At 38.3% G+C, this 27,755-nt stretch overlaps 2 protein-coding genes across 6 annotated transcripts in view; one reads left to right on the plus strand and one right to left on the minus strand.

The window, feature by feature from the left end:
- The window catches only part of LOC141914281 (uncharacterized), a 160,936-nt gene that overhangs the window by 15,906 nt on the left and 117,275 nt on the right, over nucleotides 1–27,755 (plus strand). The gene's annotated exons all lie outside the window — the stretch shown is intronic.
- On the minus strand, nucleotides 16,725–27,273 carry LOC141914151 (uncharacterized). The gene is made up of 5 exons (XM_074805418.1): nucleotides 27,038–27,273; nucleotides 18,716–18,851; nucleotides 18,434–18,629; nucleotides 17,014–17,160; nucleotides 16,725–16,921 (listed from the first exon to the last, which is right to left on the minus strand). The coding sequence occupies exons 1-5, from the start codon at nucleotides 27,271–27,273 to the stop codon at nucleotides 16,725–16,727; spliced, it is 912 nt and encodes a 303-aa protein (XP_074661519.1).

The following is a 27,755-nucleotide window of genomic DNA, read 5'->3' on the forward strand; positions in this document are numbered from 1 at the left end:
CATTCACCCTTTGTTCGTCTGTAGATGGAATCCAGTATTTTGGGAAGTTTTAATACTCTTGATATTTAAGTTACACACATAGCTATCCTAGACATGTCTTCAGCCCAAAACTGGTCCGAATCAAGATGGCCAACTGCATTGGCCATTTTCGTTCCCCAAAATCATCACTTATGCAATTTTTTGAAGTTTTCAAAGGAGATTTTGAAGATGAAGATGGCCATCTTGACACAAAATGGCCATCATGTGACCTTTTTTGTACCCAAAAAGGTCATTTTTGCCTTGTAGCTGCCTAATGGTTTGCAATTTTTCTTTGAAATTTGAGATGGCTATACATTTCTTAACAATCTAAAACATACGAGACAGATTTTTCGATCGGTCAAGCATGACACATTTGGCAGCCATCTTGGTGTCATCAGTTCTCATTCGTAGATAGAAGAAGGTTTTTGAAGGAAAATATCGACAGGTTTTGACTTATAGTCTTGATATTTGATAATTGTTACCACTGTTGTAGTATTCACCTCATGTGGAATTGGGGTTACCCAGGTTTTTGTTCTCACCACCAGGGGGAGTTGAGTATTGAATTATATTCAATTTGTCTAATTTATTTTTGTACCTATGAATACATTATAACATCGATCAATTGTAAAATTGTAGATTGTGACATGTTCTATGATTGTGGTGAGTTTCAATGTCCTGTTTCTATTTCATTATGTTGATTGTTTAGCATTCGTAACCATACGGGCATGGTGTCCCTAGACCCCTTGTTTTTCATCAGGTGGCGTTGAACATTGAAATTTCCAGATTGTCAAGCATTTCACCATATGGCTTAAAATCAAGTCATTAAGAGTGAAAAAACTTAGCTGTTATATGCAGAAGACTGTTAGAAAAAGCTATATAATTTAATCATCATCCCAAGCAGCTGAAGTTGATTTATTTATCCTCGTAAAGAAATCATTGTATACTTTTGCTTAATTTTTTTCAAATGGTTATCATTTCAGAACAATGTCGAAAGGAGAAGGGTGCAAAAGAGGCCAACATAAGACATGCAATTACTCAAAAATTTATAAAATTTATGAAGATGAATAAATCAGTTAGTATGGAAAATGTGAATCTCTTGAGTGTTCATTCTAAACAGCACATAGATTAAGGAGATTTCCTCACATGGTGGTTTGATTTGAATTCAACAAAAAATGGCAATCAAAGACACATGTATTTAGCATGAAGTACACGTGTAAGACACCTGTAATATTGGATGAAATACACGTGTAATTAGGATAAAGTACACGTGCAACACTGGATGAAATACACGTGTAATTAGGATGAAGTACACGTGTAATTGGGATAAAGTACATGTGTAATACAGGATGAAATACACGTGTAATAAGGATGAACTACACGTGTAGTTAGGATGAAGTACACGTTTAATTTGGATGAAGTACACGTGTAATACACGTGTAATTAGGATAAAGTACATGTGTAATACAGGATGAAATACACGTGTAATAAGGATGAATTACACGTGTAGTTAGGATGAAGTACACGTGTAATTTGGATGAAGTACACGTGTAATACACGTGTAATTAGGATGAAGTACACGTGTAATTGGGATAAAGTACACGTGTAAAATTGGGCCAATTTTACACGTGTATTTTCATTTACAATTACACGTGTACCATTTTCGTAAGATGAATCTGGCTCGATGATATCGATATTATATTGATATTGATGATATTGCACTTATTTTAAGGGATTTCTGCCACTTTCATCTAATTTAAAGCTATCGCGACTACGGATACATGATCCTATCAACAAATCATATTATTAGAGAGCATTACTTCAATATTTGCACTTTTTGCACTTATCCAGATGTTAAAATTTAACGAAAAATGAAAGGCAATAATGTACTCACAATAATTGTTGCATTTCTCCATTGCACACAGTAAAATTGTGTAAATTTGTTGGAAAAAATAATGTTTAATCATTATATGTTAATACACTACCCATGGTTACTGGTTTTAAACTGACAAGTCTGTGGTCCCCTTGAATCAGTAAAAAGTATCAACTGTGAGCACTGTTAGTACTGTGAGCATTTGGCCTCTAGAATTGTTCCAGACTGTATTACAAAATCAGCGATGAATGAATCAAAACTGCAATGGAATCACGTTGCAGCCAATTCGGTACCGTCACAAAAATAGAGCGGCTACCCAGATTTCCTGGATCCAGATACCTGCACGTTCGATATAGTCAAATTTTCTTAAAATGGGTGAAAAAACAAATTAATCCGACTGAACCAGCATCTATTTTGGCTTCAAGCTGGGATAGACCGATTCGAATTGAGCAAGCTTTGATACGAACGATGACCAATGAAAAACGAAATAGAAGAAAAAGAAAGCAGAAAAGTTACGATCTAAATAATTATCACTCCATTTAATTGCAAAATAATATTTCCGTATAAAATATGGCCTCAAACAATGAAACAGCATCAGGATAAAGGGGTAACACTAAAGTATATAGGCTACATATATCTGCATGACACAACTCCAAAATGAGATACAATTGGGATGCAGATTTTCGGATGCAGTTCCGGCCGCACCTTTAAAGCATTTGCGTGACGGAACGGCCAATCGGCGCGCACCATTGTATGCCAACGTCACGATATGATTTTTCTTACGTGACAAATTTAGCCTCTACTAACAATTTGTGAATTCTCAGCAATCTTGCATTATGTGTCAGCGGCATTTTATTTAGATTACCCAAGCCCAGAATTAACTAGTTCATCATTAATCATTTCGTTGGTCTAAGGATCTCTAAGGCTAAGATAATGATACCATCTTTCCTTTTAAATTGGCCGAGTAATTTTGTAAACTGCAATAGAATATGTATTCTGTTCATTTCTATAGCTGCCGGGGGTGTTATGGTTAGCTTGATGATGATTTAACGGAAATTTAATATTTTTTTTTTAATAAAAAATTTTAGGTGTGAAAGGGTTAAAGACCCAAAGGGATTACGGGGACAGGCCCAAAAAATCGGTCTGAAAGGAAAAGTCATTTTCATAAAGGGAAAGCAATACATCGACTAACTGAAGTGATACATCGTCTCTTCAGGTGGTTTTATACCGATTTGACTTTCATTGGTAGCTCAAAAACATGTCCTTCTACTAGGGCCCGATTTGCAGGTCTCATATGTAAGTCCCGTTAAGTGGGCGTTTTTAAGTATATATATATATATATATATATATATATATATATATATATATATATATATATATATATATATATATATATATATATATATATATATATATATATATATATATATAATATGCATATGTCTATATCTTCTATATCGAGTGTACTGTCAAAATATTATCAAACCGAATCAAAGGTCCAACGATTTGGAACAATATACCACTTAACATAAAAAATGGCTCCTCTTTAAACTGTTTCAAAAGAAACGTTCAGCATTTACTTGCTTTGTATTATTAAGGTATTTTTCTAAAATTACCTCAGACTAATTTAATCATAAGAAATAATATTTCTACATGATCGTTTTATAATTTGTTTAGGAAATAAAATGATGATGAATGAAAGAATATACGAAGCAACCTGAAATATAGATGATAGCAAAACTCACCCGATATGTCAAAGACGTCCATTCTCCAGCGAAAATTCAATCAGCTATTAAAAATGTTCATGTATTCAATATTTCCCGCGAAATTTTGGTTCGTTCTCTCTGCGCATGTATTTTTCCGCCAACTCCGTTGGTTGGATAAACCTTAGGCAGTGCTGTCAACATTTTGATGGATAGAGGCAAATCGTTAGAAACAGTGTGCCTCACGAAATTACTCATATATATTTAGCTTACATACTGTAGTATATTCTTTATCCAATTGTATTACAATAATTCTTTCATAACAATGAACTCTTTTATAAAATGAAATGTAAGTTGCCATAACAAAATTGAATAATGGAATATTAAATTCACGCGGATACAAGCTCCTGCCAAATGTTTTCGCGAGGCATCTTGAAATGATTGAATTCAAAATGTAGCCTCTGCGATGTGACCGTAACGAACATGTATAAACAACCAGTCGAGTTTTAGTTAAAGTGAACATTATGGTTGTACGTATTTTATCACGTATGCTCTTCGATTCCCGCAACGATAATAGAATTCTGTTTCATAGAATATATCACTCTCATCTTCTAAAATAGTCCTTTATATTACGGGGCACAATGAGTCAAATGGAGTATACGGCTTTACGCAATTTATATCAGTAATCTTTAAACTAATAATCCCTTATTACAAGCATGTTGCTTCTGTGGCACCTTAATCGATATTATAACTTCTATAACTTATTTATATATCTATCTAACTATGTATCTAAAAAACTGAGTCTTATATTACGTTATAATTTCAATGAAAATAAAGATTATTATCATTATTATTATTATCATCATCAATAATAAGTAGGGATTGTGAGTCCCCCAGCCCCTTCCACGAGCCTGGATACAGGGTTAATCTTTCAAGTGCTCCTACGCTTACAGAATCCCTTTGTACCAAAACTGCCAAATGAATTGCGAATGAAATTTTTATCAAGTTTACGTTGGCATTAAATGTATACAGCTAGCACTCGATATTCCTGACACTCGAACTCCTTAATTAGTTCTTCCTCGGTCAGTGTTGGCTAAAAATGCAGGGACCATTTCACCCAGGATTTTTCAAAGCGTTCTACTAGTAGGGAACAAAAATGAGTAAAAATGGTACTCATCGGCAATCTTCATATTATCTTAGGTGTGTCCCCTTACGATTCGTTACTACGGCCTGGGTACCTAACACGATATAATACCAAGGATGCAAGTTCCGTATTGACCTTATCACGTACGCGTTTTCGATGTAACACGCGAGATGATTTTGACCAATCGACAGTTACATGTAAGCCCGGAGCTCAATACTTTCTGGAATTAGTCCCCAGTTAAACGCGGTCGATTCTTGATCAATAAAATACAAAATACCCAAATTTTTTTTGGGAAATAGATATGTCATTAGATGTAACATCCATGCGACTTTCGGCTAATCTTGTTGGCAAGTTTATGCATAAAATCCAAACGAATTTGAAACAATATTCGTCGTTTGAAATCGTTTTTTATCTGATTTCAGCCACAAAGCAATACTTCATTCAGCAGCTGGACCCGCTGAGTTAATCTAAACATCTTCTAATGTTCAACACTTGAAAAGGGCACTTTGTTCCAAAAAACGCGATTTTAGGTGCTCTCCTGCAGTGAAATGCACCATTTTTGTTATTAACAAAATGAAAAGGAGCACTCATGAATTGATCGACTAGTACAATCAATCTCACAAGTCCCACTGGGTCCGCCTCAGCCTGAAACAGTTTAAAATGTCTGACTTAAAACTCAGAATAATTCCACACTGAATTCACTCTGTCGATTCGACCCATTTTATTTTGATCTTGATGGGGACTGCTTATGGCCATATCTGTGACTCATGGTTTGGGACATAGACAATTTTTGGTTTTTGTGCAGTACATTTTTACTGCCATTACGATACAATGATTGATTTTCTAAACTCCTAATTCTAAATTAGAATTATGGACGATCACTTCAAGTTGATGTAAGTTTCATCACAGATTCTCAGTCTATTTATTTCCCATTTTAGTCGGGGTCCAACTATCGAGGCAGCAGACCGCGACCTAGTTTCGTCGAGGGTAGTAATTTTTGAAATTATAAAGGCAATCGCATTACGGGTAGAGAGTTATGTTTTAAAAAGGCACCATGCCTTAAATCACCTTTAGATAAAATACCGTATGATATGCCTAATAAGGCGATTTTAGTGTATTGGACACATTTTCAGTAAAAAGTGCATACGCAATTTCAATTCAAATCATTGCTCAATAAAGAAAATGTGTGCAGAGCAAAAACTAAACATTACAATAATTACAATAAAACATACAATATGGCTTGACATGAGTAAGTGAAAAATTTCAATCCCTTTTTGCTAAAAATGATCAATTTTTCTGTTGGCACAGATTAACTTTTAAAATTTTTCAATTAAGTCCTATAATAAGTTCCTCAATTCGGATAGGAATGGAGACTGTAAAAAAATGAAATTTGTTGCAAACTTTGATCTGCCTGTTTCGACAAATCCCCTTTCGGTTTTGACAAATTTATAAGAATCGGCTATAGAAGAGATGGAGCACAACGTGTACCAGTCTTAAATATATTGGTATTTCAATTCAATGAGTAACGTGAAATAAAGCTTGGAACAATAATTTTTCATGCAGGCTAAGTATTCGCGCATAAGTAAATGGCTTTTTGAGCGAGTATGACGGTTCTGATATAATAGGCTACGACCCTGAAGGTTTCCATCTTATACCCGTTTTCGTAGCTGAAGCAGATAAGGAGCATGGCTATCTAGAAGTCTTTTTTCAGGTTGTTGAAGCTTCTAATTCACTCTAATAAACCAGCAAAACTTGGCTTGTTATTCGGAAAAAGATATGGTATCAAGTTACTTATATATTCGTTACATATTCGTTACGCTTTTTGAAAACTTTCCTAGGAAAAAGACTATGTGTGATGTGCTAGTCCGTGTCTGATACGCTTCGACTGGTTTCTGTCACTCTGGCGACTGCGCGCTACGGTGTTCGAACGTCGCCGAACCACCAAATTCAATCAAAATCTAAAGCCTATTTAATCAATACAGCCAAATAAATGCAAAATGTAAATTTGCTATCGAGATTGAAGGGCGATTTCATGTAATGATTGACGGTAAGATAACACGTACGTAGCTATGTTGTTTTGCTGCTTGCGATGATTAGTCCAATTTAAGTAATTTCTTGATTTATGAAAGACTAAATTACCCTAAAGAAAGGGAAGATTCTCCCGACTGGACTTTATACATTGGTTTGCACCAGCAGGGCCGTCGCATGTCCCACTAATATTTATGCATGGATATAGAATATCAGTCCTAACAGGAAGAGAACATTCGAAACTGCGAACTATGAATTTGCCAAGGTGCTTTAGAAAGCGCTGAGAAATAACTCATTTATCGCGGTAAAAATGTCCCGTCAGGAGATTTATGTACGATTCCCGCCGTGAAACGAACAAATTCTTAGTAATCTATTTGTAGGTGTTTTCGGTGTGTCAGCGTTTTTAGTTGCTTCGGCAATTTTCAAATTCCCTTAGAAAAATACAACGTTAAAACGGCCTATTCTTAGTGATGCATTATTTATTTAATCAAAACATTTATTTGTACCTTGCACTTGTACTTTCTAGATAATTAGTTTATTCTTCTCTTTAGTTACTTGGGAGCTGCTTAGAATACAGGAATAAAACAGCCCAACTGTTGAAACGATAAACAACCATAGACGTTCTTATTTACGACAAGGTGTGCCTGGAGTGCGTTGCTTGCGTTGATAGATTCAAACTTGATACGTAATCATCGGTATTTCAACTATCAGAAAAAAACAATTCTTATCAAGCCAGATTTTTCGAAAAATCAGATCAACTAATGACTTATGTGCCATATTCTATTCGACGAAATAACTATTTGGATAACAACGAACAGGTTGCATTTAAAACACAAATTCGGAGATGAGACCGATCATTTTCCTTCCTATCGCACCCTATCGTAAATGAATACTTATTTTATTGCAAATGAATCTCGTGATTTTTTTTAATTCGTCTGCTGTAAGACACGGTGAAATTCATGCATGTAATGTATCGTTTAACCCAAATATCTGTGAAACTGTTGCTTATTGATCACCTTGGTTCCTTTAGAAAGAACTAAATCTAAATTTCGAATGTACCGTTTACGTGGAATGGTATTGTATTACTTTTTCCGCCATCTGTTTAAACAGCATTTTGTCAGTTGAGAAGTCTTAGGATTAAATGACAGACAGTACACATAAAGTCACAAATCTGTAAATATCAACGTATTTCGAAACATAGAAACTGTTCAAACAATCATGAGGCGCAATAACCATTCACGTATTTTATTTTTCAATTTGTGTGGACTGAGCTGGAACTTTTTTTAGCGAATTGTTTGTTTCCAATGAATTTTGAGTGATTTTTCAATCAAGTAATAAAATCAGCTGGTTTCGGTGTGCTTTCATCCAACTAACAAGACAAAAAAGAAAAGAAATCCTCAACCTTATTTCAAATTAAAAATTTAAATTTTATTGCAAAATACAGATTTTAAATGAGTAGTTATAGCAATCGACGTGTAAAATATACATTTATATATACATGTATGAAATTTTACCATCAACAATGAAAATATAAAAATTCCCCATTAACATTCGCCCACTTCAACATCCCCGGCAGTTCGTTCAATTCAAATAGACCTTCCGATAATTAAATGTTACATGCTACAAAAGTTGGAGAAGATTTGAGACCACCACTATATTGAATAGGTTTCTATAAAAGCTGTTGTTTCACTGACAAATTCAAAAAGTGTTACTGTTTTGTTCTGCATGAAGTTTCAATACAATTGATGATAATGTTAATCATTAATAGTGTTAAAATAATGATAATAATATATAACAATTGTTTTTTTAAACTGTAATTAAGACTGAAAAATCCTAGACAGTCAGGTCAGATTTCCTAACGCTTTTGAATACAATAATTTTTAGTCATGAAAGTTATACAGAAATACGATCATATAAACAATGACCCCAGAGCCGCGCTGGCGGGAATGAATATATGGTCGACTTTTTGTGAGATGTGTGTAAATGTATTGATATCTATCTTTTTCTTTCATATGTGTATTGATGGAGGTGCAGTGTTCTTTAATTGCGAATGCGCAGACTAGGAATCACTAAGCGCTCAGAAACCCAAGCTGTATTCATATACACAGTACTGTTTAGTCTTTAAACACACATGAATTTTTCATCGCGTTCCCGCTTACCGCTCTTGAAACAATTTTGGCAAGATTCTGAAAAAACCCATTTTACTCATCTATTCGTGAAACTGCCGCTAAAAGGGTGCTGCTACTATTGCTGCTGCTGTTAAATCGACTTAGCTTGTCACTTACAATGCTTATGTTGATATCGTGCACTAAACCATTGAAACTAATTTTGTCAAGGCAAATTTTTTGTGGAAAATAAGATTATTTCATCTTATCATAAATCCATAAGATTCAATTTAGCCCAGGGGCAAGTATTAATCCTGCATAATTGTGGTGCCCATAAATGTAAACCCTACCGTAAAACACTACTTAAATCTTAATAAACAATAGCATGTTCCACATACAACGATCATCGGGATATGCATGGTGTAGAGGAATGTAGGTAAAAAAGTCCCGGAATATATGTCCCCGGAAAAAAATCCCATAAGGTAGAAAAAAATGTCTCAGTTTATCATTACTGATTCAGTACATTTTACATCAAAATAACCAGAGAACAAACTTGGTAATTATTGTGATAAATTGCACGTTAAGCATTAAAAAAAATTCATTGAGTGACCATGAGAATTGTAGGCCTAGAATTTCGGCATTAACTGATTTTGCCTATTGAGAACATGTGAACTCATTACATGATACGTCAAATCTATAGTACAAAAAAATTAAAGTAGAGCCATTAGTTGTAATCAAAAGTTAAAATTGTAACAAAGAATGTATTACGAAGTTTGTTCTCTGGTGTTATTATGATGTGAAATTGACTACATTACCAATTTAGTGATGATAGACTGGGACATTTTTCCGGGGATATCTTTTCCCTGGGACATTTTTTCCGGGGACATTTTAACCGTATACCGGCGTAAGGATGATTACCTAAACGGGAATGTAGGCCCAAATCCCCCGTAAATCCCTGGATGGGGGATATTTACCGGGGGATTTTTACCTGTTACCGCTAATCCGGTAATACAATCTATATAAATGTCTTGCTTTTTCTCCCTATACCCCCAAGTTCAGTTTTCTATCAAATTTAAGTATGAAACCTGAATGAAATAGATACTGCTTTATACAGTAATATTTACGGGCTACTAGACAATGTAATAATGAGCAGTGAATTGATTAAATAGAAAAGTTCTACGTTTGAAAACGTCCGTGGTTTCCGCAGGTATTCTGCGAGTATATATAGATCAAAGTAAGATATCTCAGTGGATTCAGGGCATTGACATTTGGCTGAGTGCGACATCATCATCGTCATCTTCGATCGCAAATGCTGGTCGACACACCGGAATGATCTTGGACGTCACCCCAGAATTCGGGGACTCCATTCCTGAAGATGATGCCATAGTTGGTTCAATGCTGCTTTCATTTTCGGAAATATCTTTCACAATCATATCACTGTATTTCCGAATGATACGTTTATACAAATGACTTTGGTCGACACCACCCACTTTTACAGTTATATCAACCGACAAGGCATTCTGCGACTCTGAAGCACGACGACAAAAATCTAAAAATGCAGCTGGAATAGCTTTCTTTGACTTTGTGCCTGTAAAATTGAAATAGAAAGATGAATGATAAAGATAGATATTGCAAAATACACGTAATAACGAACGAAAAAATATTCATATCTAGAAATTTACTTTTCTTCTAAAATGCGTGATACTCACTTGTAGGGAAGTCTTTTAAAAATCCTTTTAAAATGTCATCTGTAGTAAAGGACGAAAATCGTCTCTTCGCCTCGACCCAGTCTCTGGTTCCAGTGATATTCACGAACGTTGCCCTGATCACATCAAATTTCTTTGTCTGCGTTGCCTTTCGACTGCATTCCGGGAAAGTCAAATACCCGTCTTTCACCTCCATCAGTAGTCGATAAATTTTCTCTTCGCCGAGTCCTTGGAACGGTTGAAATACCTTGAAAATAAATGCGATTTTTCAGCAAGACATTTTACTTTGGGGTTCGTGCAGTTGAGAAAATTGGCTCTGCGAAGAATAATGATTGTGTATATCAATATTGACAGGTCTGATTCAAAAATATGGTGGGCGTAGTCGACTTGTGCTTGAACAGGGCGCAAATAGGCGCTTCGTTAAAACCGGCTTAGGTCAGCTTTGCGTTTTAGAGTCCTCATCGCAAGATCTCTGTGATTGCGAGCGAGAGCGTGCTACTGTCCCTGGCAGGGAAGTTTACGTCGGTTTTCAGAGCCGGTTTATATGCGTTACTGCTGGCATCGATGTCATTCGCTCAGGGTCGGAGGTCAAGGGGTCTTTCCAACGGAGATATCAAGGGGACAAAGAATTGCGCCCCGTAGACGCGACCAGGTACGGAAGCCCCTAGGTGACATATGAGATAATTTTTTTCATAATTTCGACTTATTAAGTCGAATTTCGACATAATAAGTCGAATTTCGACTTAATAAGTCGAAATTCGTGTTAATTAAGTCAAAATTCGACATGAAAATAAAACTCGAAATTCGACTTAATTAACTCGAAATTCGACTTAATTAACACGAAATTCGACTTATTATGTCGAAATTCGACTAATTAAGTCGAAATTGTGAAAAGGTTTTCTCGTATGTCACCTAGGGGCTTCCGTAACCAGGAGAATTACTTACTGGTTGTTTTTCCGCTTTTAGTTCCATTTCCATCAGGATATTCCAGCATCTAATACTCATAAATGCTACCTTAAAAACAGTGGTATAGCTGGCCCAAACCTGGAAAAAGCAGCCGTATATATATATATATATATATATATATATATATATATATATATATATATATATATATATATATATATATATATATATATATATATATATATATATATATATATATATATATATATATATATAAGAGTATGTTTACGGGGTGATGATATCAAACCAACTTAGGGGGTCCAATTTTAGGACCTACCAATGAGCTGGCATTGTACATTGTACATTGTACATTTGCATAATATATACACCCCGTAGGTAAATTGGTTGTACATTTGCATAATATATACACCCCGTAGGTAAATTGGTACACAACCCATAGGTGAATATGAAATATACATTCGTATGTATAAACCACTGCAGCTAACAAACACGCGATTAATTCACCGAGTTCATGGTTAGCCTTGCAAAGATGCTACATAATTCACAAACAAGCCTCTGGATGAAGACAAATCCGACATCGGGATAATTGTGATACGTAATTGTACATTTCTTATTGATCAAAACCTTTTCAAGCTTTGGATTAAAGCAAATCACCGTTGATAATGCAACTGCCGGGGTACTAATCCCAATCAATTCGACAAAGCTAACTAGAGCACAAACATTAGCTAACTAGTACCAGGCCCGTAGCCAGGGGGTGCGTCGGATACGAACACACCCGTCCCCCACGAAAGAAAAGGACCGCAATTTAACCTATGAAAACAATTGTCCCTAAGAAAAACTGGTCGATCTATTTGCTATACTCTGCATATGTCATTTTCATATTTTATCAGAGTGCCACATATTAAAAGATATTGAAAGCCAAATGAGAGCTGACTTCGCATCAAAACTTTGAGCCGTCACTTGACTTTACTGGCATGGTTAAGGTCCATTTGTAGTTTATATCGCTCCCCCCCCCCCCTGGAAGGCCCTGGCTAAATACGGACCTGAGTACTGCTAATTAAATTTCAACACTGATTTAAGATTTGATAATCTGCTATCTGTACCCGCTCCTGGACGATCGACGTCGACCTTTTCGATATCCTGACGATCGGTAGGGCATATCTAGGGTCTGAATTTGGGGGGGGGAGGAAAAATTGTACCTCGCTTAGTTGGACATAAGGGAACCATCATTTTGGGCGCATGCAAGCATGGGGTCTGGGGGGGGGCTCTTTTGGATTTTAATGCCATTTTAGTGCATTCTGAGCACTTCTGCGAACATTTTACTTTATTTTAGGGGGTATCCGCCCCTGACAGGTTTTTGTCAGGTTTGCGAAAGCCTGTCAATAACACTTGTGTATCATTTCGAACTGAGGGCAGAGGAAGGCGAATGTCTGTCGAAAATATTGCCATTGAAATGACGATGTTTGACGTTAAAATTTCATAATTTAGTGTCGATAACAATTTTTAATTTTAACTGTAAAAAGGATTCGAACCGTACATATACGTTACAACTACGGTGCTAATATATGACACCACTGTGAAATTACACATTTTACCACCTGTCCTCCGTTACATACAAGAAACAGGATCTTTCATTATCTTCTCACCGTGAACGAAAGAAATCTCAGTATAAGTGAGAAATTAGCTTTCTCACTTAGACTGAGATCTCTTTCGTTCACAGTGAGAAGATAATGAAAGATGAGAGCTGTCTATGTTTGAGATACAGTAACTTTCTTGTGATGGACGCAATACAATATCATTACTTTATGAGGCCAATCTACTTGTATTATAATGATAGATAACCTTCCCAGACCCGTGCTTTATTATTCAGTTTTGCTTTGCAACGGTGGCAATGTTTGTTGTTAATATCATCTTAAAAGTTATAGGCTATGGTCGTGCCTGAAATCCTCAGCGTATTGGTGATATCCTGGCTAACCTCGAAGTCTTGATGATCAGTTTTTAATAGGATAGGGATAATAGTCTCTCGATTATCTGAGGTGGGTGGATACAGACAGCAGATTGACCGCTGCACATTTCGATTACTTAATGAATGAATTGTCTTTGGTCACATGTAAAAAATGGAGCTGGCTTTCTTGACAAGGCATTAAAAATTGGGGCAGTTGACTGGGGAAATTTTCCTAGATTCTAAATCCACCTCTTTGCCTGCAGATTTCACACAAGTAGATTTCCATTCCTTTGCGACTCTGCCTTTAGGGAAAACTGAATTAAAATTAAAAAGATCTCTTATCAATGTCACATCATTTATTTTATTTCTTATATGCTTAGATAAATGGAACAAGGTACATATATACTATGTAGAGAACGAGTTTTGAATTTGACTACATTAACGACTCAAATGATACAGCAAACTAAACTACAACTAGAATGTGGCAGCAACACCACGTATTCCATGAACCCAATGGCTATTTAGATTGAAAAGTAGAAGTATAATTCGTTAAGTCATCTGATGCAAGCGCTAAAAATGGATTATTCACACAAATCAAAAATTCGTTAAGTCATCAGATGCAGTTGCTAAAAATTGATTATTCACACAAATCAAAAATTTGTTAAGTCATCAGATGCAGTTGCTAACTAGGGGTCCAGGGACACCATGCCCACTTGGAAAGTGGTTTCAAATGCTCAACAATCTAAAATTTCAATATTCAACGCCTCCTTGTGACCGTATACAAAAACCAATGACCTTGAAACTCATCACAATGATACAACAGGTCATAACCTACAATTTTGCAATCGATTATGGTAACAAAATATACCTAGGTACCAATATAATAAGGAAATGCTAAGTTATTCTACTATTCAACGGCCCTGGTGACCATATAGAAAAAACTAATGACCTTTAAGCTCACCACAATCATAGACCATGTCATGAGCTACAACTTTGCAATGGATGGTGGTAACAAAATATGCATAGGTATGAATATAATATAGAAATACTAAGTTATTGTATTATTCAACGACCTCTGGAGGCCATATACAAAAACCAATGACCTTGAAATTCACTAGAATCATAGAACATGTTATGAGCTACAACTTTGCAATTGATTGTGGTTACAAAATATGCATAAGGGACCATTTGATAAGTACGTACGCACAAAATCTCCGATTTTCTACCCCTCCCCCTATGTACGCAAGTGTACTAAAACTGAGACTCACCCCCCCCCTTTGAGTACGTACGCACTAATGTGACACGAGCTGTACTAAAACTGACACCTACCCCCTTTGAGTATGCCACGTGTTGAGATATATCAAACTACGCGGCGATACTAGTGACCTTGAGTCTCGGAACCAATATTGTTGGGTGTCAGAAATAAACGGAACAATAAGAACAACACTATAGGCAATTGACCCGCTTTATTAATAACACTTTATTAATGCATGTATGATGTAAACAAGCTTCTGTTTGTATAATAGGTCTATCGCATGCGTACGTACGAAATTGTCTGAAGCAACCCCCTCCCCATACGCAAATATACGCATTCTACGTAGAATGACAACTACAACTATGAATGACCCGGCAAAGTGAGAGCCTGAGTTTCATCGGAGGTTTTTCATTATCATACGGCCCTAATTAGGACAGAAGCTCCCAATGAAAATTTGAGGCCAGTGTGCCGGTTACTAACGAAATAAAGTTTATCGACTGACATGGTTTTTAATAATTTCACGATAGGATTGCTTTAATTAGGCAGGCAAGCAACATCTTCACTCAGAATCGTTGTTACGTGCGACCTGCACATTGGCGCTTTTTATCTATAGCTGATACATACACGCAGTGACACGAGATAAGGCTATATTGTCTACGCGACTGTACGCGACTGTTTTCAACGCGAACGCTCATCACTATGCCGCGATTAACAAACTAATACAAATAATCAGGCTCCAAAACGGATCGTTAATGCGAACGTCAATAAAATGACATCAATTAATGATGATAAACAAATTATTCCAGTCGTGTAGATATCACTCATCTTTAAAAAAATTCGATGCTATCAGCTGATTAGTATCATCGACATCGAATCAGCCGTGTGGCGAACACGGAAGTAAATTTCCACAATTTGAAACCAGAATTTTGTCAGATATCTTGATGCAACGTTACCTTATGCACAGGATTTCAAAACTGGACGAATCATTGAACACATCGCACACAATAAATCGTTATATCATACGCCTTGAGTATCAGTATTTTCGCTAGAAATGATGAATATGAACCGCTTCAATTGCGCCGCCATTTTGTGCCACCTCATTTACATATTCAACGAATGCTATGACGTCATGATGGAGTTCAAACCGGGTAAACACAAATTTTATATAACCGAGATTTTGAGATTTTGACGAAACCGAGTTTCGTCTTTGAAAGCCCATAACTACCGAACAAAACGTTGGATCTTGACGAGATAAAGTTCTTCCGACGCAAATAGCATTGAATTTTCACATGTGTTATTTTGAACAATTAAAGATGCTGCATAAAAAAACGTGCTCAGATAAATCGAATTTTTGACACTTTTTGGTTAATTTCTCAAAAAATATGAAACCCACGGCTTTCAACTTTGCGCACCATAAAGAAAAACAAATTACGAAATATATTATTGCTTAATCCGTTCAATTCGCCCATTAGTAGTGAAATTACAGGCTACTGAAATTGCGTTTGTGTGTGCTAAAAATAGCTTTGAGCGTAGTGTATTAAGCATACGAATGATTATCGATCGACCAGACCGTTGACATAGGCTAAAAAGTGTAAAAAGTCCTGATTTTGGCGAACAACAATGGCTGCCAGTCGGCCATCTTGAATCTGACAGGGCCAGTTTTTGGGCTGAAGATGTGTCTAGGGTAGATACATGTGTAACCCAAATATCAAGTCAATCCATTGAAGCGTCTTCAAAACTTCCCAAAATAACTAGATTCCGTCTACGGACGAACGGACGAATGAACGGACGACGGACGAAAAGTGAACGCAATAGCCCGCTGGGACTAAAGTCCCAAGTGGGCCAAAAATTGATTATTCACACAAATTAAAAATTCATAGTCATCAGATGCAGTCGCTAAAAATCAAGACTGATGATAGCTAACAGTACTTAGTAGTTCATTGCCTGGATCAAAGATCTAATATAGCAATTCGTTGGAAAATCTAAACCAGTACAACACAATAGATGTCAATTACTCACTTCACTAAACTACACATTTTTGTTTGCCTGTTATGTAATTATGAACCCGTGATCTTATTTGGGCAGTTGTTCTTCCCTTTAGTTTATCGCAAACTTCCCTGATTTTAGATGCGGGAGGCATCTTCTTCGATTCGATGTAATCCTTCATAATGTTGAAAAATACTGTATTTTCTTCATCTGACCATCGTTTTCTGATGACAACTGAACAAAAAATAACAAATAGTCAAACCAGAACCCGATCAATATATTTATTTCAAAGCTATTTCTATTATGTTCGTTCTAATTTTACTTACCATTTCTTATTGGTTCATTTGTGATAGAAATGGTAGATGTAGATGCACACACAGGTTTCACTGCACTATCCACTAACTTTTCAACATTACCAGAGGTTGTATCTGAGTTTTCTGCTTCGTCAAATTGAGCCGAATGCAAAGGCAGAGCTGAAATTAGAATGAAGGGAAATTAGAATGATAATAAAACAAATACAAATACAAATACATGTATCTAGACAATCTATGTCAGTATGGAGCACTGTAAAAATAAAAACCTGCCGCCCTCGTCACTATTCCAAAAAGGGCTGATGAGAAACAAGAGTATTTCTTTGCATGGCTTTGGGTTGCTAAGGTATAGATTTTTTTAGAAGATATTGATTTTTTCAAGCAAGTGAGTCTCGCGAGGAAGCGTTTGTGAGTAATACAAAAGAGGAACTGAAATATTTTTGGAGGCAATTTTAGCCACTTTAACTTCAAACACAGTCTTGTAAGTGTAAACACTGAAAAGCACAAGGTCAGTGTAGGTATAATTTATTTATTGAAACCTGATGTGTAGTTGCTGAGTACTGAGCGGTCAAAGCGCCGACTGAGCGCCAGTCTGAAATTTAGGCGTAAAATAACGACTACGCGACTGGGTGGGTGGTTCATGCAAGCTCATGCAAAACTAGAGGACCAAAGGTCCTGTGCTCTCGAGGTCCAGTTTTTTTAATAATAGGGCCTATTAATGAAAACATATTACATTATTCATTCTACTACTTTTTAAATATGCAGATCTGTTCACCTGGTGCCCTGGGCCCTACGGTGAGACTGGAGCCTCAAACAGTGGTAGGCAGGAACAAATACGTCAGATCGATTTGTTTTACCTTAAAAACTTAAGAGTGAGATATGGCCGGTTAAAAAGTTCAAAAAGATCGACAAACCAAAGTGTATCACATTCAAAGACTTTTTAATACGACAACTTCAATGAAAATCTATGATAAAGTTTACTTCATTCAAAAAACTTATTTCACTGTATGAAAAACGCGCATATTCATAATTAGAAATATTGAATACAAAGTTGCCGGATCTATTTTTGCAGCGTATCTAACCCCATTTATCGGATGTTTCGTTAATTCGATGACTGTAAAAATGGTGTGCTTTGGTTCACGGTAAACATACGCGACACAATGCCGACACGTTCGCAATAGCTCTCTCGTTCCTCGAGAGCTAAAAAATGTTTATAGGGCCCGGTTAAACCCTCAGTATAATAATGGACTTCCAGAAGTCTCCAAAAGCCCATTACTGCAAGTTTTAAAATTATACACAGATTGATGCAGATGTCAATGTCTGCGACAGATTATCCCCATTCTTCTAATATCTTATTGTGTGTAGTCATTTGCCAGGTACAGCAGATTCATGTATAGCTGATTGACTACATAGTAACATAGTAACAATGACTTACTGTCGATTTCTATATCATCTAGGTTCTTTCCTTTAAAATCCTTTACTTGGCCATTTTCAACTGCAATAAGTAGCCGAGCTACTTTTGATTTCTCCAATAGTGATGACTGAAGACGATAATGGTTTATATGTATGTTGACATCGTGTCCCATATGGTCACAGAGCATTTTCAATTCCTCAGGCTTCATGTCTAGAATCTGAACAAAATTAAAGGGATACCATGATTAGATTATTGATAATCATTAAAACAGTGAAATTAAAAACTTATGAAAAGGCTATTAACCTGTGAAGTAGTGGCCAGATATCGACGTAGAGCAGATGTTCTGATAGACCCTGGCTCCAAAAGATTCGGGCATTCATTCGTTACCACTCTGAATGCCTCGCAGCCATCGAGAGGCGTTCGACTAGATTTCCTCTGACTAAAACACAAATTCCGACGTGTTTAGTTTTTAAAGGAAAAATCACTGATACCATGAATCGTAACTTGTATTACAGTCAACCTCACCTAACTTGGACAAACTAACAAAATCCGAGATAAGGATAGGAAAATGCGTTAGGAAGTCAAAAGTCAGTGATTTTGTTTTACTCCGAGTCAGTAAAAAGTCCAAGTTGGCCATGTCCGAGTAAAGCGAGGTATACTGTAACGCACAAAAAGCCTTTGATAGACAATTGAAAATAAATGGATGACAATGTGAAGAATATGGCATTTCAGACATTCGGAAAAAAATTATATTCACTTATGAAAAAAATATTCGTAAAGAAAACGATCTAGTGACAATCGAATATTATTTCTTTCAAATAAACAACAATGAATTAAAAATTACAATTTTTGGAACTAAAATTTGTATTTCCGAGTAGTACTTACCCTTTCCTATGGTTTTTGCCAATATTTTCTAAATTTGGATTGATCGCCAATGGTTTTTCTATACGACCCGGCCCTGCGGTATTGCATTTAGCCACCGGCGAAATCCGCCATATTTTTACGTCATAGCAGACCAAAAAAAAAACAGCTATGCGGGGCAGGTGGGCGGGATTCCCACCATATGAAAGGGTAAGTACTACTCGGAAATACAAATTTTAGTTCCAAAAATTGTAATATTTCCGTCGAGTACTGTACCCTTTCCAAGTTTTTGCTAGACTAGCCTAGCACAAGGATGGTGGGAAAGGTAGATAGAAAAACCACCGCTCAAACGCAAGGTAAGAGGGAAAAAGAGAGCACTTACCCAAGCACGGAATGGAGCACTGTAGCACAGGGAAGACCGGTTGGCCACAGTGAGTCCGTCCAGCTCAGGGGCCCCCAGAATTTTGCGAAATTAGTACTTGCAGATATGACCCCAAACTATGTACAAGGATACACCCCCTGTGATCCTGATAATGCAACATAAATATTCTACACTAAAGGGTCCGATCGGAAAGAACGGACACCTTGAGCCATGACAACAGAACCAAGTGAAGCTAATGAGCCTAACTGGCCTGAAACATCCCGTAAATAAAATGACGTGAATGTCGACGGTGAATTCCAAAAGGCTGCGCGACAGACTTCCTCCAACGGAGCACCCGAAAAGGCTGCGCAGGAAGCAGCCATAGACCTCACTTGATGAGAAACCACTCCCTCCGAGGAAAGATTCTCCTTCAATAAAATGTCCTTGATCAGTGAAGAGACCCATCGGGCCACTGTGTCCCGCGAAATATCCCCCTTTAGGTGATCCAGCAGCGGAATAAATAACCGCTCCCGTGAACCCCTCCGTGAAGCAGAGCGATCTAAATAGAAACACAACGCCCGCACAGGACATAAAGTCCTGTCCGGGATGCCCGGTTCCACTCGATGTTTAAGGGCTTCAATTCGCCATTGACACCCAACCGAGCCTGGTCGTTGGTTCTTTGCCAAAAATTCCAAAGCAGGCCGCGGCGAAAAAAATTCATTCGCTGGCCCAAAGACAATATGACCTTGTCGGACTGAAAGCGCATGAATCTCAGAGCGACGGGCTGAGCAAGCCAAGAACAGCAAAAACGCAGTCTTTTTTGACAAATTTGCAAATGACGCTGCCGAAAGAGGTTCAAATGGAGCCTACATTAACTTCTTCAAAATTACAGACAGATCCCATGGTGGAACTGTCCTTGTTACCCGAGGCCGGGAAATAGAAAACCCTGCAACCAGCTGTGATATCCGATGATCCCCTGCTACATTTGGCCATCCAGAAGCACGCAATGTATGAGATGTATGTAACCTTTAATAGTTATGACCTGCAAACCTTTTACTACAAATAAGTGCAGTAAAAAATCTGCCAATTGAGCTACAGAGGGTGAGCATGGATCAATTTCCCCTGCAGCACACCAATCCGCAAAATGACTCCATTTGGCATCGTAAATGGTACTTGTTGATGGCCGCTTAGATCCTGCGATAAAGGAGGCAGCCTGTTCTGAAAAGCCTGAAGCTGACAAGGATCGCTGGACAATGGCCAGGCGAGCAGATTTAACCACTGGCTGTTTGGATGATGCCGAAAGTTCCCCTGAGACAGAAGCGATGGGAAATTCGGAAGAATCCTGGGGTTGTCGCACAGTAGGTTGAGAAGTGGTAGGAACCATTTCTGAGCCGGCCAACATGTTGCTACCAGAACTATGTTGCAATTGACTGATCTCTCTATTTGATCCAGTAAGCGCGGCAGGACTGGTGTGGGCGGGAACGCATACGCATGCATCCCCGACCAGTCCAGAGAGAAGGCATCGACCCCCACGCTTCCGCGTCTGGAAACGGGGACACAAACAGAGGACACCTCCGATTGAACCGGGTGGCAAACAGATCCAGCAGCGGATTGCCAAAAATGCCCCGAACCCGATCGGCTACTTCTTGGTGGAGAACCCATTCTGTCGCAATAGCCTGACCTCGACGAGACAGAGCATCGGCCATCACGTTCCTGCTAAATGTGCCACAGTCAGGGACACGCCCTTTGTCTGGCACCAAAGAAGAATTTTGGCCGACAGACCTGTGAGGGTTTCTGAGTGAGTGCCCCCTTGGTTCTGAAGGTAAGCCCTCACTGTTGAATTGTCTGTGGCTAACCAAACGTGGTGGCCCTCCACTCTCCTGTGAAAGAACTTCAGGGCCTTCCACACGGCCAGCATTTCTAGGAAATTTATGTGGTTGGTGGCCTCGTAGCGAGACCATCTCCCGGCTTTGACTCGGTTCTCCAGATGTGCCCCCCATCCTTGGTGACTGGCATCCGTGAATACACGAACCACCGCCCACCACTGAAGATCCGGACTTAGATCGGTTGGAGGTACGGGAATCAAGGCCTCACAGTTGCCCTTCGACTGAGACCAGAAGACCTTCCAATATTGTTGCAAGCGCCTGCTTCTGAGGCGGCCTAAGGGCACCACCAGACCCATGGAGCTGATGGAGCCTAGAAGCCGTGACCAGTAACGAGCTGTTCTCGGGGTTGTGGACACTCCCGCTACAGCTTCTTGAAGTTTGGTTACTCGAACCATAGACGGAAAGACTTTGCCGATTCGGAGATCGAAGTCCATGCCGAGATAAGTGAACTGTTGGGCCGGCGTCAACTGAGATTTTTCCCTGTGTACGCGGAACCCTAGCTGATGGACTAAGTCCAAGACTGAGGTCATTGCCTCCCGACATTCCTGTGCCGAATTCGCGACTATTAACCAGTCGTCGAGGTAAACGAACAGTCGAACACCCCTTGACTGAAGTACCTTCTGAACTGACTTGACCAACTTGGTGAAAACCCACGGGGCCGTACTGAGGCCAAATGGAAGAGACCTGAATTGGAACTGGCGGCCTTTCCACTTTATCCTGAGAAATCGCCGAGATTTTGGGTGAATTGGAACCTGAAAGTAAGCATCTTTCAGGTCCAATGAAGCCGCCCATTGACCCGGACGGAGCCCTTGAATCCACAGGGACTTGTCACGATTGATAATGGATGAGACCAATGATGGGGGTACCAGTATCCCTGCTACTGTATAATAAAATAACAAGGGTGGCAACAAATTTTCAATCTGACAATGACTTCTCCACTTCAATCGACTGTAATTCCAAAAATTCTCAACCGATTCACATGAAATAAGCTTTAATACAACCTCGAAGACTTTCTGCTTCGAACGAGCCTCTGCCCTTAGTAATTAGCAACTAATTACTCCCGTGTTCTATAAGCAAAATGACTTATTAATGATTATCTATATTACATATATAAAGTCGTGCACTCGCGGAAACAGGAGACTGAGACATGTATCCGTTTTGCTGTGACCCCAATCGCAAAAGATGTGGCGCCCCGCACTCAGGGCCGGAGAATCAATAGCCGGGTATATATTAGTTTACCTTTCAACCCTATCGGTTTCCTAGACTTTTGTCCAAACAGAGGATTGTTTATCAAAACTGTACTACTATATATTTTGTTAGCATATGGACGCAGCTTCCGAGTCCATCTCTCGTGTCCAGTGCACGGATTCGATGGAACGACGATGTTAAACCCGAAAAGATTCATAGACTCATCGGTAACTGAAATTGCCACGACGAGAGTGTCATAGAAATGCCATCATACAGGAAAAACTGGGCCCGAGTCCCAATGACTTCAACGGCTAAGTGGTTTGATATAGTGCTAGTACAGTAGAACTTGCTTGAGTCGAAATTTTTCAATCCAGGTTAGATATTTGGCTAGTTAGACCGGAACCACGTAGTGTCAGTAACCGGAGTTCAAACATGCAGCAGATGGTTAAATTCGTCTGCTTGTATTCATAAAACACACGTACTTTAAGCGCGTGGTGACGTGATCGTGCAGTCTAGCAGTATTGAACTATGTACACACGGCTGGAGTTCAATGGTCGAACTAATAATAATCGAACTCTTCTCGTATTCTCCACGGCACATCTATATGTAGGTAGTGGGTATTGAAGAAATGATTCCAGTCAGATTATTCTCACGGGAGTCACTTCACGAAACGAACAAATGTAAAGCAAGATAATTCAAACTTTAGACGAATCCCACTCTCGGAAAACGGACCTAAAAATGTGTCATTTTGTAAAAGGGCATGCATATCTAAAAAAAAAATAATTCATATTCTAAAACTTACTGTAATCATACAGACTGAGGTAACTAAAATGCTTCAATTCTGTTTCAAAGAACTAGAGCTGTACCAAAAAAACAAAACAAAAAACGAACCCAACTTCTGAAGATTCCTGTCAACATATGTGCTACCTAGACGGTTACAAAGGAAAACCGGTGATGGATTGAATAATGTAGGCGGGGTTGGACTAGGCAACCGCAAGAATATTCAAACTATGTTCCACGGCAAGTGAGTGCCCGGTGCGTATCGATTTAGCTCAACAGATCACCGATATCAGTTTCCAATCGATATCAGGCTGTGCAATCACCGGTATAATTCAGCAAATTTCAAATAAGATATCACACGTAACGTGTTTCATTCATTCGTCGACAGGTTCTGGTTCGGGAAAACGAGATATATTCATTTCGACAGTTTAATACGATAGAAGAATCGACTTTGGTAAGCAAAACACCATATAATCGTAAAACTTAGAGAGTAAGAAGATTAATCGTTTCATTAATTTCATCACATTGAGAATCAAACGCCTGTTTAAACTAGTGGACGTATTCATTTTGGTCAATCGCGGCTCGTCTACGGTATGGGTGGTTTTGGGTTAAGATTGGGTATCAACGATTAGTAGAGAAAAGTGGTAACAGTGTTACCCACGGCGAATTGAGAAGTCCCGCTATACAATTCGTACCGCGATCAGGTGAAAACGCATTTCTTAATCAAATACGTATGACACCTACATTAATAGGCCTAAGGAATCACATTCATTCAAATGAATCTGGTGTTTTAGAAACAACGCCTCGTCCGGGAAACTAATTTCAATCTAACAACGCTGGCGTTACGAAAAAAACAAAAAATAATTTCACGCGATTATCCCAATATTATATATAAAGGCCATAATCACACACAAAAACTGAGACAGAAACTTGCTTGTGTGATTTCAAACGCACCCGTGTTTGTGTAATGACAAACGCAAGCGATGTGGCCGCTAAATTGCCAAATGTGGCCGCTTAATTGTTATCAAAATTTTCTGACGAAAGGTTCATTCACCTGACAGAACCTGATGTAGACTGTTGAAGAATGAAAATTTTGGATTTTCCCAAATGCATGATTGCTAATATATTTCCCTTCAAATTCTAGGTTACAAAAATGGTTGCGTATTTGATAAATCGTGTATGTGCTGCTGTTGTGATTGTGGTCAGTGTTGCATCATTAGCAGAAGGTGAGTAACAACTGGGAAAATCTTACGCAATTACGTAGGATTTCGTGAAATATATAGATTGAAGTCGCAATTATCAATTAAAATTCAGAAGTTGATTTTTCAGTTGGACGGATTCATTTGATGAATTAGTTTTCAGATATATCATAAATAACTTGTGTTCTGATGAAAGTTAATTGACGTACAATATTGTTCTTATGAACACGCATTTCCTAGACTCATGTATACATATGTGTATTTCTGAATAATCGAAATGAATCCCTATGACCCACATTGTCGGAATGACCACCGGTACTACAACTGGGATGGGGGTTCGAGTTTTTCTAAAAACTAAGGGCAAATGTATTTCTCTTTTTACTTTTTCACTTTTTCAATGCTCTTTCCATTCAGAATTTCATGCTTTTTTGAAATATAGGTTGCCTTTCAAAGGCCATGTGGTGCAATATTGACGCTGTCTGTTGCAGCAATAATTGTTCCGCGCGAACATGTTCCTAATTGTTGGTGATTATTTGGTTTGTAATCGGATGTACCTGTGGTGGTTTGGGGAACATATGATTATGAAACTGAAGCACAGTCAGGTTACCGTCTGAATTTGAAACATCGCGAATTGAAATAATATTTTTAACTCATTCTTCAAATCTCATGTTATGATTAGATTCAATAAAACTACAAGTAAATAAATCATTCATCGGGTTTTTAGCTGTTTATGATTTCCTAGCCTTCGGTATAGCTATTTGTTGGTAAGGATATTCCATATTGATCTCCGTCACCCACATCGTCGGTATGACCACCGGTCCTACGCCTGGGAAGGGCCTCGTGTGTTTCTAAAATTTGTTTGACTTCAAATTCCATTTAGAATTTTGATCCGCAGCAAGATTCCGTAGTAACTGAAAAATGTTTGTAATGATGGTTTTTGTTTGCGTTGGTGGTTTCTTTATGGGTATCAGACAGCAAACGATGTGTGCAAGTTGTTGTTTGATGCTTTGATCTATCAGCGCTGACAATAAATCAGCCAGGGGTAAAAATAATTCTTCCTCGGTTCTTGTGCTGCGATATCTGGCAAACATTCAGAATTATTTTTAAACTTAAGGATAGACGGAACTGTAATTGGTTGGGTCGGAACGATGAGGTGCTTTGATGATGTGGTTTGTGCAGGGATCTCGCTGTTACTTCTTGATACTCCCGACTACTTTCTATAAAAGGAAGAACCGGAAGTATAGGAAGACATTGTTGTTTTGCTTTATCCTGTATTATTATAGAGTTAGTAAAATTATAAATGAAAATTGGTATAATAAGTATAGAATGATTTTAGATTTGATAATTAATTACATTGTATTTCTGAATCAAAAGTTTACTATTGTTGATTGGAAAAAGAAACGATGAGTTTGTTCCATAATCTAGGTGAAAACTAAGTTTTGAAAATATATCTAAATTAAGTATCCTGGATGTTAATTAAGGACAAGACCTTTATAATCGCTTAAGTTTTATGGAAGTTTAATTGTGGCAAATATCAATACTAGCTCTCTAAGGTTTCTGTTGGTGTACATGTCTGTTGGTAACTCGTAGAGAATAGCTGCTCTCTCAACGATGATGAGTAGGGAGTGAGTAAATCAAAGCGCGTCATGACAGGAGGGTTGGAAAGAAAAGTTACTTTGGCAAATCAGTTTCTCAAATAATTTTAGATTAGCGAATCATTAAGGCTAATTCTACATGTCCAAAACCGTCATGACAGCTAGGTTGCTGCTCCTTGCCAAAAGTCGAACGGGAGAGTCGGCATTCTAGGAATGCCGATCTTTTCCATAAAAGAGGCCCGCAGTCTTGAGAAAGCAGACTTACCAGGGACGCTCGTTAAAGATACTTGAGAGTTGGGTTGAAATACCAGAATTAAGACGGGTTACCAACAGTAGTGTAAAATAGGAATTTAGAGTTAGGAATTGGACTGTGTGCTATCTGGAGATATTACTATTATCAAGTTAAATAAAATCTATTTTATCATTATTATATTCAATCAGAATTTCGGCATTTTAATTTAATTATTTGGGTTTGTGCACGGACACGTTCTCTCGCCAGGGACCGATCTTTACGTTTTTATATTCAACGATTAAGGAGAGGATTGTGACCGGTGTATCACTGGTGCCGAAACCCGGGAAATCAATAATCTTCGGTTTACGATAAACTTTTTACATTAATTGTTTAGTTTTGTTCAAATGGTACATATTTTCGTATGCTCCCACTGTGGTGCGAGGAACGCATCCTCTAAGAAGCGCCGCACTACAACCAACTCAACATACGAAAAGAAATTGTGGGGGTCGAACCCACCTAATACCAAACCGTTTGAAATTCCGGTTGAGTTTCGGGAACCATTGTGTGATTTGAACCCACTGCCCCCTCCGGTCGTCCCTGTTGAGACATTGCGGGATTCGAACCCTCGAAGTGCACGACCATTTGAGATTCCGGAGGAACTTCGAGAGCCGTCGTGGGATTCAAACCCACCACTGCACGCTCATGTGTAATACCGGAGGAGTGTCGGGGACCTCTGTGGGATTTTAACCCACTCGCCATGCAGGTCGACACCGATGGGGCTGCACTACAGCCATTGAGGGGTTCGAACCCTCCACCTTGTGAATTGCTAAAACCGTCCAGCCAGGATGGGGAATCGAACCTACATCTGTTTTTTGGGTTGGAAATTTTTAAAAATGTTATTTTAGATTAGTATTCGTTTAAAGATATACAATGTCGACTGGAGGGGAGACGACGTACGGTGCGGGTGGCTCACGGGAACGATCCGCTGTAAGCAACGACACTGTTCTGCAGGCCCTCTCTGGCCTTCGCGAACAGGTGGACACAGCCACGGCGTTCATGAATTTCTCTTTGCTCCCTAAATTTACGGGACGAGACGACCAGTGCGTCTCTGATTGGTTCAAAGGATTTGACCGTTTGGCCGATCTAAGGGGTTGGAACGATGACGCTAAAAAGAAACAGTTGTATTGGTTTTTGGCTGGCCCGGCCCTAATCTTATTTAATGATCTTCGAATTGATCAGGG

This window comes from Tubulanus polymorphus, chromosome 12 (assembly GCF_964204645.1).
Source record: "Tubulanus polymorphus chromosome 12, tnTubPoly1.2, whole genome shotgun sequence".
Lineage (NCBI taxonomy): Eukaryota > Metazoa > Nemertea > Palaeonemertea > Tubulaniformes > Tubulanidae > Tubulanus > Tubulanus polymorphus.

Coding starts and splice junctions, on each gene's coding strand:
- LOC141914151 (XM_074805418.1), bottom strand. CDS start 27,273: ATGGCGAGTGGGTTAAAATCCCACAGAGGTCCCCGACACTCCTCCGGT. Junction 18,852..27,037: donor CCGGAATTTCAAACGGTTTG/GTATTAGGTGGG, acceptor TTTGTGTTTTAG/TCAGAGGAAATCTAGTCGAA. Junction 17,161..18,433: donor AGATGATATAGAAATCGACA/GTAAGTCATTGT, acceptor TTCTAATTTCAG/CTCTGCCTTTGCATTCGGCT.